At 44.4% G+C, this 12,705-nt stretch overlaps 1 protein-coding gene across 1 annotated transcript in view; it reads left to right on the top strand.

Moving 5' to 3' along the window:
* Positions 1-7,936, top strand: part of EIF4E3 (eukaryotic translation initiation factor 4E family member 3) — a 44,515-nt gene extending 36,579 nt beyond the window's left edge. Inside the window, exons 5-7 of the mRNA XM_015411443.1 lie at positions 4,142-4,208; positions 6,463-6,618; positions 6,709-7,936. Of these exons, the coding sequence (XP_015266929.1) occupies positions 4,142-4,208; positions 6,463-6,618; positions 6,709-6,755 (270 nt within the window). The 3' untranslated portion in view covers positions 6,756-7,936. The remainder of the gene's footprint in view (positions 1-4,141; positions 4,209-6,462; positions 6,619-6,708) is intronic.
* Positions 7,937-12,705: the final 4,769 nt, after the last annotated feature.

Raw genomic sequence — 12,705 nt, 5'->3', positions numbered from 1 at the left:
GCATGGGGAAATAATAATTCTAAAGGCCAAATTATCCGTGATCATATCCTTATCTTAATCCTATCCCTGGTGAGTCCCTGGGGGGAAAGGGAGTTACAGAGTTGGTGGGTAGCCTCCAGACAGCCCCCTGCATGGCACTGCAGTACAGACTTGGTGCACAATTGGTAATAGCATGCTACTGTTCTCCTTTATGGTCATACTAGATCATGTGGTGTGGCATTCGCTTACACACAGCGGGCCCATGCCTTTTAGATCATCACTAATATGTTGTGTTAAACCCGGGGAGTTATAGGGAGTAACTGCAGACAGGGGAGCACTGATGTTCTTTGCTTCATTACACAAGAAGAGCCCTGCTGGATCAGACCAGTGGGGTCCATCTGGTCCAACTTGCTCTTTTCCTTAGAGGCTGACCAGATATCCCAGAAGCCCACAGGCAGGGGCACAGAAGCCAAAGCCCCCCCCCCCCGGCCGCCCTTTATTGTCATCCTCCAGAATCTGGTATTAAGAGGTATGCAACTTACATCTAGCTATCAAGGCAGATAGGAGCTGCGGTGGCTCAAGTGGTTAAGACGCTGAACTGCAGGCTGTGGAAGGTCAGTAGTTCAGCAGTTTGAGACCCGGGTGCCGCATGATGGAGTGAGCTCCCGTCTCTAGTTTCAGCTCCTGCCATCCTAGCAGTTCGAAAGCAAGAAATTGCAAGTAGATAAATAGGTACCACTTCGGTGGGAAGGTAACAGCGTTCCGTGCACCTTGGTGTTTAGTCATGCCGGCCACATGACCACGGAAACGTCTTCGGACAGCGCTGGCTCTTCGGCTTTGAAATGGAGATGAGCACCGCAACCCTAGAGTCGGATTCGACTGGCTTTCGAGCAAGGGACCCTTTACCTTTACCTTTATCAAGGCAAACAGCCATTGATTAACCCATTCTTTACACATTTGTCCAATACCCTTTTAAAGCCTGCTGTGGAAGTAACAGTGAGTTCTATAAATAAATATGCCTTGTGCACCACCACCCACACAGAGAAGACAACAAGCAAAGGAATAAGGGGAATACAGCCCTCATCTCCACTGTAGGGTGGACCATATCACGAACAGTAGGAGCCCTGAGATGAAAACACATCAGGGAATTTGGCAGAAGTCGATGCATTTTCCCGGGGAAGACAGCCACACTGGCCTCCTTAACCCCGTGCATCCACAGATAGGACATCCAAGACCTCTGCCGTGCCAGGGTTCAGATCAGGAGCTCCTTGCCTTTTGCACGGGGAGGGGGGAAACAGACACTAGGACACCAGCTAGGGACCACACAGGTGCACATTCCCAGAATGCATTCCTGATATCTCTTCTGTAGCTCACTGGAGGAAAGCAGCCATGTGACGTACAGGAGGCATGGGTCTGAATCCAGCCACCAGGAATGCTGTCAAGAATGCAAAACTCACCTTATGGCCGACAACAGGCCAGTCAGCAGGAAAACAGAAGGAAGAAGCCAGACTAGAACCCACAGCTCACACACTTGGGCACAGTCCTTTCGTCGCATACCCAGCTGGGTGCACAGCTGACAGACGCAGCATAGTGAGTGAGGAATTCTCCAGCAGCCATGGCTGTGAAATCTGCCATATAAATCAGGACAGGGAGGACTGTAGAAAAAAGCATAGTGCAGTAGAAATGCACAGGTATGTATCATACCAGTGGTCCATGGTTTAAACTCTGCATAGGGCTGGCTCTGTAAAGGTCTAGCTCCATATAGTCACTTGGGATGAGCACCATTTCTGGTTGTCTTTTGGTCAGAAATCCCTGAAGCACTGTCCTTAAGCTGCACACAGAAGGCTACTTACTGCCACCTGCTCTCTCCATCCCAGCAGCCTTTGTAGTGGTTTGGTGTAGTGGTTAAGTGCGTGGACTCTAATCTGGAGAACCGGGTTTAATTCCCCACTCCTCCACTTGCACCTGCTGGATGACCTTGGGCAAGCCATAGTTCTGTCAAGAGCTGTTCTCTCAAGGGCAGTTCTCGAGAGAGAGCTCTCTCAGCCCCACCTACAATAAAGGAAGAGAAAGGAGTTTGTAAGCCACTCAAAGACTCCCTTGGGTAGTGAAGGGTGGGGTATAAATCCAATCTTCTCCTCCTCTTTCTTCTGCTTCTTTCCTTCTCATCCCTGCTGTATTTGTGTCCTGGGGTGGAGAACTGTATGGGTTTTGAGCAGAACAGTGTTTATTTTTGTTTATTTATACATTTATAGTGGGGTTTTCTCCCCAGTGGGGGAACCAAAGCAGCTTACAACATTGCTCTTCCCTCCTCCACATTATTCTCACAACAACAACAACAACCCCGTGAAGTAAGTTAGGCTGAGAGTATGTGTGGCTGACCTGAGGTCTTCCAGTGAGCCTCCATGGCAGAGGATGTTCAAACTTGGGTCTCAGATCCTAGTCGGACACTGTAACCACTGTGGCTTGTGGCAGGAGGCTTGAAGACAATTGTATTTTCATTCTCAGTGAAGTCTGGGAATTTTTTCCCACTGCACTGAGTTTGGGGAGGAGATTGGAAAAGCTTAGGACACTGTCTAAACTCTAATGCTTCTCCTTGCCTGACGCTGCCCAGTTCTGTGGCAGTTCTGGTGCTTACACCAGCACAACACCAATGTATTTTCACTGTAGGGATTAGTCATTTTCCTAAATTGTTCAGAGGCGGGGTTTAGAGTTGCTCCCTAAATCTATTTTGTTTCTAGTGTGGTGAGTTTATTCTTTTCTGAATTTGACTTGTAATAGTTGTCTATAGTAGTAAAAGAGAAAGGAGCTCTGTGGTCTTTCCTTTTGGGGAGAATTTTGGAGGAAAAGGTTGACAAAAGCAGAGAAGTTTGCCTTTTGCCATTTTGTAAGAGCATGCTTTTAATAAACATTGGATATATTCAGAGTAAAAAGACACAGGCTTTTGGTTGAGGACAGCAATGGTTTCCATCCTGGCTGGCCTCCTCTCCAGACTGCTCTGTTCCTCTCCCCCCCCCACCCATGGGGTAGCCACAGTCTGGAATGAGAAGAAACATCACCATCTGATTCTTTTAGACTTGCTGTATTAGTACTGTTTATGCATTTTATTCTATGGTTTTGATGTTTTTTTATCAAACGTTGTACATCGCCCAGAGCCCTGCAGTACCAGGGATTGGGCGATCCACATCTCCCTTATAAATAAAAGCCGAATGGTGGTGGCACTTCTCTAGAACATTCCACACGCTCCAAAATCAGTTCGCTCTCTGATCTGTCATTCAGAGGGTCTCCCTATCCACTGGCTGCTTTGCCTGAGTCCTGCCTCCAACATTCTAAACATTTTGCTTTTCCTCTCCCCCCCATAGCCAGTCAGAACACAGAGGTTATTTGCATATGCAGCCTCATTGGCCTCTGCCTCGGAACACAGAGGTCGTTTGCATATGCGACTTGATTGGCTTTTGCCTCTAACATTCTCAACAGTTTTGCTGTTCTGAGGTAAAATGGGTCCAATCTCCAGGTGAGGGCTGGAAATCATTCAGAATTACAACTGCTTTCCAGATGGCAGAGATCAGTTCCCCTGGAGAAAATGGTGGGCTCTGTATCCTTATATGCTGCTGAGGATGGCCCCCGTATGACAGCCAATGTGCCGTAGCAGTCAGGGCTTCAGAGCACGGGAGAGGCTGCAGGTGTGTGGGGGGGTGGAAAGCTGAAGAGTGAGGGGGAAATCATAGACTCCACCCTCCAAACCAACTATTCCCTTCTGGGGAACCATCTTTGCCAATCTCCAGGTGAGGGCTGGAGATCACTCAAAATTACAACTGTTCTTTAGGTAGCAGAGATCAGTTCCTCTGGAGAAAATGGTGGACTCAGTGTCATTATACCCTGCTGAGGTCACCACAGCAAATTGACACTGAGTGTCCAAGGCTGGGGCACCCGCCCAGAGCCTCTTTCTTGATTTATTTCCACAACGGGCCTTTTTCCTAGTATTTAATAAATAATAATAACAACAGTTGGAGTGATGTTCTTATTGCAATTAATGTGAAGTTTATAACAAGACACACACTATAATAGCACAGTGTTTGTTAACACGGTTAGTGTATTACAGTGCAGGCTGCATACCTAATCTTGAATGTAACAAAAATCTAAATATGTTTTGTTTTGTTAGTCCGCAGTTTGGAAAGAGTTATTGTTAGCAACTATTGGGGAACAGTTCGCAGACCGCTGTGCCGGAGGTAAGAAATTTCCTTCCCCCCCCCCCCAATTTGTTTTTATTTTGCACAGGGCAACATTAAGAACAAAAAGAGCGAAAAAGAGGAGGGACACCTCAGTAAGGCAACACAAAAGTTACTACGTGCCAGAGGTCTCGAAAAGCACAATTGTACTTGACTGTGTAAAAACAGCATTGAGACAGAAATGTTTTGCCAAATACCATCATCAAATGCAAATCAAAACACTTAGGCACCCTTATGTCCAAGTGAAATGTCCCTTCAGTTATAAGTTCTTTCAGAGCTGTTCTCTCTCTCAGCTGTTCTCTCCCTCAGCCCCACCTGCCTCACAGGGTGTTTGTTGTGGGGAGGGGAAGGGAAAGGAGATTGTAAACCACTCTGAGACTCCTCTGGGTAGTGAAGGATGGGGTATAAATCCAGTCTCAGTCTCTTCTCTTCTTCCCGGTCAGTACCTAGGGTTTCTAACTTCCAGACGGTGCCTTGAGTTTTCCTGGAATTACAAAAGATCTCCAGAATCCAGAGATCAGCTCCTCTGGAGAAAATGGCAGCTTGGGAGGGTGGCATCTGCGGTATCACACTGAGCTTCCCTCTCCACCCCGAGTTACCTTCCCCAGACACCACCCCTACATCTCCCGGAATCTTCCAAGCCAGAATTGGCAACCAGTCTTCGAGGCGTCTTTCACGTGTTGATTCCTAGTGTAGCCAGCCTTGGGGAGGGAGCACTGGTAGAGCACCACCTGTGTGTTCAAAAGGTCCCAGGTTCCATCCATGGCATCTTCAGTCAAAAGGATCAGGCAGTAGGTGATGTGAAACTCTAGAGAGCCACAGCCACACAAAGTAGACAATACTGATCTCCATAAATCAATGATCTGACTATTTATTATTTGCTAGGAAACACCGGGAACACAGCCAAATCAGTGGAAGGGAGTATAAACGCTATGTAGCCCTAAACTGCTCTAAAATAGAAACCTTATTAACAATAAAGGTAAAAGGTAAAGGTTCCCTTGCTCGAAAGCCAGTCGAATCCGACTCTAGGGTTGCGGTGCTCATCTCCGTTTCAAAGCCGAAGAGCCAGCGCTGTCCAAAGACGTTTCCGTGGTCATGTGGCCGGCATGACTAAACACCAAGGCGCACGGAATGCTGTTACCTTCCCACCGAAGTGGTACTTATTTATCTACTTGCAGTTTCTTGCTTTCGAACTGCTAGGTTGGCAGTATTAACAATACTACCAAGTATATTAAAGACCAAGCAAGAATGATAACAAGAAATGTTACAATCAACATTCCAACATAAACATCCAAAAAAGAGTCGTGGATGAAACCCGGCTCATTACTTTGAACTGCCCGCAAAAAGAGCCATGTAGTATAAATCAATGCATAAACAGTTGCAGGGACGATGTGAATGTCTCACAAGTAACGCGGCTCCTGGCTCTATATGCAGCCGTGGAATCAATTATGCACATCTGTCATAATTAAAAAATCAAACAAACAATCATATTATCAAATAAGATCATATCCGGAATCCTTGTACTATTGTTAATAAAGTTTCTATTTTAGAGCAGTTTAGGGCTACATAGCATTTATACTTCTTTCCACTATTTATTATTTGCTAGCATTAGAAAAGAATAAGCTAGATGCTTCCTAAATGCTTCTTGTGTAAAATTCTGCATATATTTATTTATTTATTTATGTTCGATTTATAGCCCGCCCTCCCTGCAAGCGGGCTCAGTCAAAAGTCCAATTTTGTATCAAACAGAAACTAGTGCTCTTTGCACTTAGCACCTATATATAGTTATCGAGTCTTTGTAGTGGCAAACAAAATTATTTCCAGTATCTGTAGTAAAAATCACATTCGTGTTGTTTTCATTGTTCTAATTAGGAAAGTCCTGTGAAATGAAAGAGCTCAGTCTTCTCCCAGGTCTCCACTCTTCAGACAAACATCATGCTGGCTTAGAACAAACAAACATAAAAGCCCACTCTGATAACACACTGGAAAATATATTTCTAAGATCTCCATATATGAAGTGTTGACATTGCTGTCAAAAGCAATCCTGTCAGAAGTAAGGCTGACCGTATAACTTCATGGTAGAATTTTTACAGCAGCATCTAAAATACATACATTAACTTTCTTTCAACAAGACCCTCAGTTCAAGCTTGGAGTTCTTGCTTCTCCTTTGATTTGGGGGTAAAACCATCCAGTCTTATTTCTAACTTAAGGATACCTTTTTAAAAATAATAATACTCTTTTTTCCTCTTGGCAGGTGATGAAGTAATAGGGGTTAGTGTCAGCGTTCGTGACCGGGAAGATGTCGTTCAAGTGTGGAATGTAAATGCCTCATTAGCAAGCGAAGCAACAGTTTTAGAAAAGATCTATGAACTTCTGCCACACACATCTTTTAAGGCAGTTTTTTATAAACGTAAGTCGTATCGGCACGCAGGGTGAGTGGAGTTTGCGGTCCGTACCATTTCACCACTGGTTTAATACCGAGATTGCTTTTGTCTTTCAGCTCACAAAGAGCATCATGCCTTTGAAGGTGGACGTGGAAGACATTAACAGTACTGAACTCATGTTGTAATGATTATTTTTGTGAAGATCATCACAGTGGAAAGATGGACAGTACATTTTGCAAAAGCACCACAACCCCCTGGTTATTTTAGGTCTCTTTCTATTCACATGCAATCACTGGTGCTCAAAAGAAAGAGAATTGCTGCCTCAGTTGCTGATCAGGATGTTTCTTTGGACTTTACAACAAAAGAAAAATCACCGTTCAGATTACCTTCGTGAATTTTTTTAGGTAGAAGATTTTCTCGTTGTTTTTCATTAGCTTTACTGTTCTTAGTTTAAATGCAAATATGCACGGGCATGAGATGCTGCTTTCCTTAGACTTGCTGTACTTAGAGACCCATACCGTGCTGTACGTAGTGAACCATGGGTTTTTTGGTAAGCCTTATTGTGAGACATTCCTGTCATGCTAAAATCTTCTCACAGATTGTCCCGAGAGATATTGGAAATTTGCACTGTGTTAACTTCTAATGGAGAATGGGAGAAATCCAACAAGAAGAGTTCATTGGACATGAATGGAGGTTGCTCAGCAGCTGTGCTGAACGCATTGATTTCAGGGTCATCTGGTTATGCACTGATGTTAACCATGCTGCAAAATAATAATAAGTTTTAATAATCACTGGACAGAGAGAGAGAGCCTAGAAACAGAGATTAGGTTTCTGTAGGTACTTAATTTTAAATGCCGGGGTGGGGGCCTTGAACAACCCTTGGACTGGTTAATGCCTGATGGCGGACTCCGTGGGAACATTTGGCCCCACCAGCAGACTCAATCAAGTGACTGTGATTTGCTTCCCCCACAATTGTGGCAGCACTCTTTCACTCACTGCCATTGTCTTAATTGCAGCATGAGGGAGCACTGTCAAGCATGGAGTAGCATGTTTGTTCATCAGTGTTTCCTTTTGGCTGTTTCAACACAACACCTATTTAGCCAAATGAGTAATCCTTCGATAGTTAAGGTGGATGGGAAAACACCTTTTGTTTTAAAGGTGGATAATCTTGCATTATGTAAGCTCTCTCTTTTAAAAGAACACTCTGCTGTGCTCTCTGCTGAAATAGGAAGGTTCGCAGTCCCATTTTAGCATACTTTTGCAAAACAGACCTTCATCTCCCATAAAAACATAAGAGACGCCAATGTTGGATCAGGCCAAAGGCCCATCCAGTCCACCACTCTGTATCACACAGTGGCCAAAAATACCAGGTGCCATCAGGAGGTCCACCAGTGGGGCCAGGACACTAGAAGTCCTTCCACTGTTGCCCCCCACCCCCCAGGCACCAAGAAGACAGAGCATCCCTTGCCCCAGAGCCCCTATCTATACCTTGTGGCTAATAGCCACTGATGGACCTCTGCTCCCCCACACACACATACCCGCCCTCCTGTCCAGTTTTCATATCAGATGTGTTCTGCTCCCGTTTAAGGTCAGTATCAAATCCATAATCATTTTATTGTAAACATAACCAGTTGGATCTAGTTGCAAGCGATGATGTGGCGCCTCATGTTCCCCACCGTCATAGACAAACTAGTCAGTTACACTCTGCATCTGAATGTGGAAGTTTCAGCATTAGCTTTTGTGTGTGGTTTTCTTCGCCTTCTTTCCCATATTAATTACTGGAGCTTTCAATATGTTTTTATTACAGCACCAAAGATTTTATTTAGTTTCTCAAGAAGATGCTGTTGAGTGGGAGGGAAGGCACATCCCTCTAACATAGCATTAGTGGATTAGCATTAGTGTTTGGAAATTGTTCTGACTGCACTGATATCAACCCATCTGATCATATGAGAGGCGGCCATTGGAATTTAATACATTTATAAAGAAATCAATTTCCCCCTTTTTAATTTTTGTACTAGTTCATCTGTATTTATGAATTAAACTTGTGCATTTAACAAGCATTATTAAACAACTGTTTTATAAATCATCTATATATATATATATGTTCAGTTATTGCATTGATCATTGAGTCTCATTTTCAAAAAATATGCTCAAGTGAAGGCTGTTCCCTAGGTCCCAGTCCCGCCATCCATTCACATAATAGACATTTACTACATTACGGGTGTTTTTGCCCCCCAACACACTGTAATAACACAGCATATCCTAGCTGTTTGCAGAATCAGGGTTAAAGGAGCAAATAAGGAGAGAGAATCAAATGAAAAAGAATTGTGATATGATTACATAGTTTGGTATTTTGAATGGAGATACAGATGTAGGATCTTGCCTATGGCTCTTTCCAGATAAGACAGTAACCATGCCCTTGGACCGTTTTCACCACAGAAAATGCCCTTAATTGTGTGAGAAAGCATTACAATTTTGAACCCTGTAATTACTTTTATTCTTGGCAAGGAATTCTTGGGGGATTAGTTGGAAGCCGAAATTCTCAAGCTGTAAACAGTTACTGAGCATAATGCAAACTTCTCCATTAGAGACATCTCACAGTTCCTAGCTTGGTAACTCACAGAGCTGAGAAGTGCGGACAAATCAGTAACTTTTAAAGCCTTTATCCCCCCCCCCCCCTTCTCATCTTTGCTTTAATTCAGCTGCACTCGGGAAGAGTCAGAGTATCCACATGAAACTTGTCACAGCAACCTTTAGAAATACTTGATTTATGGTCAGATCCTCTTTTTCTTTCTTTCTTTCTTTCTTTCTTTCTTTCTTTCTTTCTTTCTTTCTTTCTTTCTTTCTTTCTTTCTTTCTTTCGCTCAGAAGGAAGTCCCATGGAAATCAGTGGGACGACTTTTAAATAAATGTGCTTTGGATGTTGGTGTTGGTGTACTTGATAATAACAATCTCTTGATTCAGCACTTCCACAACACAACTCAGAAACTCTTGTTGGTCTCTAAGGTGCTAGTGGACTCAAATCAAACTGTTCCACCACACAAGGGGCTTTTGCACCACAGTGCTTTCATTCCAGTAACTGTTGCCCTTGCCCTGGGCACAAAGAGAGCTTTGCTTCTCTTATTGCTTCTTCCCAATGAGATGAGCCTCTGCAGGAACGCGGAGGGTTCTGGAGGTCCCCAGACAGCAGCATTATGGTTAACACAATGCCTTTTAATTGTAAATTCCCTTTAATAAGGATGAAAGCTCTGTCCACTGGGGCATCCTAATTAAGAGGCTTCTGCAGCAGTAATTAAGCATTACTTTGCAGCACACAGTTCATCTGAAGAAACATTTGAGTTAGGCTATAGAGAAAGGTCATATTTCTCATAATTTGGTGTCCCCTTGTCCCTCCCCACCACAGACTGTAGTTTTTCCCTCCATTTTCTTTTATTTTCTCTTCTTGATTTGAAAGTAACAGTGTTTAGGATTGATGTGGCAGTTTATGATTTTGCTCATTCCTCTGAGTATTATTTCATTGGGCATTTTGGGCAGTTCTCATATTTGGATTTGTGGGGACTTTTCTTGACCCAGTCCTGGTTTTCTAAGCCATGAATCTGCTGTAGATGAATACCAAGAATCTCTCAGCAAATTAAACATGGTTAGGAAAACATCAATTAAAGTGACATACATAGGGCATTATTTTAAAAAAATTGTTGTTATAGGAATTCCCAAGATCTTGCTAACAAGCAATGTACTACGAAGAGGTTACCATTGTCATTGTTTGTGGATACTGTTCTCATTAGACACCAGTAGTACCTGCCTGTATGCTTTGGTATTCTTCCCTTACTAGTAGTCTAACTTTCTTTCAGCACAAGAACTGGATTATTGTAGTGCTTGGACATTGAACTATTCCCATCAACTGTTACTGAGAACAGTCGTTTATCTTTGGTCTTCTGTGCAGTCTCCGGTCTTCTGTGCAGTCCCAGGCCAGCCACCAGAGGATTCCTTCCCAGCTTTTCCAGCCAGTTTGGTGTAGTGGTTAAGAGGCAGACTCTAATCTGGGAGAACCAGGTTTGATTCCCCTCTTCTCCACATGTAGCTGCTGGTGTGACCTTGGGTCAGTCATAAGTTCTTTCAGAGCTGTTCTCTCAAGGGCTGTTCTCAAGAGAGCTCTCTCAGCCCCACTTTGTGGGGAGGGGAAGGGAAAAGGATTATAAGCCACTCTGAGACTCCTTTGGGTAGTGAAGGGCAGGTTATCAATCCAATCCCCCTCCCCCCCCTTCTTCCATCCCTCTCTATAAAAAGCTGAAGGGAGCCCCTCTCCCCTGAGCTGGAGGTACATCTTCCCACCCAAACAGCCACATGCTCCTGGGAGGGGCTCCCTTCCCTCAGTTCTTGCTGCCATTTTTTCTTGTCACCAGCTTCTCCTTATCTCATTGTGACCTCCTTAGAACAGCTATGTTCTAGAAGGCACTTTTAAAGAAATGTTCCCAGTGTGGAACTAAAATGACCCACTCCGACAGGCATTCCCTCTGTCCCCTTTGCCTCAGCAAAGGACACAGTACAGTCAGCTGCAAACATTGCCTCCAGTTCACACCGAAGGCAAGATCCATCAGAGCAGCACAACTGAAGGCTAGCGTTTGGGGGAAATTCCTTTCATGCCCTGAGAGCTCGACAGCAAAGTCTTCCACTTCAGTGGAGTGAAACATACTCTTGACAGAAAGTCTCCTGCCTTAACCAACCAACCGTCATACCCACCCTCGATCATATTGGTTCCATCGGGTCTGAGTTTGGCTCCAGTCTTGCATCATTCCAAATTGCCTAGGCAGTCTTGCTCTGCTTTGGAAGCACCCCTGAGAAGACTAGAGCAAAATCCAAACATAAGAGAGACACCATGATAAGCATCATATGGCCTCTAAGTGCTCTGCGACCTCGGCCCCTCATCAGTTCCAGTGGATCTGACACCGTTGGTTCCAGCATCAGTTCCAGAAACCTCACCTCAGAGAGTCCCATTGCTGCACCCGTAATCCCTGGCTCCATCCTGTTCAGAGGGAGAGACTGAGGCTAATTGCAAGTCCCGCAAACTCAGATGGATACAACACCGATCTTGGAATCCACTCGGCCAGTTCCATGGCCTTCTGTGACCCCTCCTCAACCCTGGCAACAGTATCCCTTCTATTGCCCTTCCCCCTTTCTTCAAGAATGGGGTGATCATCCTAGATCCTCTGGAATTGAGCCTCTCCTTCAGGCACATCACTTCTATCCACCTATATCAAGCTGGACAGCTGCTGTACCGCCCCCTGAAAAGGATCTACTTATGTTCTCAGAGTCAGAAGATGAGAGTGCTGTCTCTATTGGAACCGAGCTCTGGTCCACTTTCTGATCCTTCACCAGATGACACCGTAGGAAGTACAGATCTGATCTCAACTAATGAAGACTTACATCTATATGTTGAGCAAATTATTAGGATGGCCAAAATATTGGAAATCCAAGTTACGTCGTCAGTTCCTAAACCCAAGGACAAAATACTGGGTAGGCTCTACTCTGAGTCCCCAGGAGCTATCACCTTCCTTATGTTAGAGGGTATTTTAGATATTTCCAACACTATATAGGAAAAGCCATCCAAGATTCCTGCCACTTCAAAAAGAGTAGAAAATCTTTATAGGGTACAGTGGGAGGTTTGCCCTTACCTATTCACACATCCAGCTCCATCATTCCTCATTGCAGACGAAATGCAAGCTCATCACCGACCAGGTGTCCATTCTTCCCCTGAAGACAGAGTAAGTCACAAGATCAATGCCTCAGCAAAAAGGCATGTTCTTCAGCTCTCAACATTCCAATTGCCAACCATGCCACTGTAATGGGCAGCTACCAACACTTTTTATGAGAAAGGATGTCCTCTTCTATTGACCGCCTACATAACAAGAAATCACTTGCCTAACTTCTTCAAGCAGAAGCCTTGCATTTGTCAAAGCAACAGACCAACGTAGGGAGGCATGCGGCAGATTCTTCCACCAGGGTCAGAGCGAAAGGACATAGTCTATTTTGGCAGCAAAAGGGTAGTACCTTCAAAGGGAAGGCCCTCGATTTTCTGACGCAGTGGAATTAAGCCACACATTTCTGTGAAACAC

Source organism: Gekko japonicus, unplaced genomic scaffold (genome assembly GCF_001447785.1).
Source record: "Gekko japonicus isolate JY-2015 unplaced genomic scaffold, Gekko_japonicus_V1.1 scaffold3819, whole genome shotgun sequence".
Taxonomy (NCBI): Eukaryota; Metazoa; Chordata; class Lepidosauria; order Squamata; family Gekkonidae; genus Gekko; species Gekko japonicus.
Note: the sequence above shows the minus strand (reverse complement) of the source record. Positions and strands in the feature narration are given on the sequence as shown.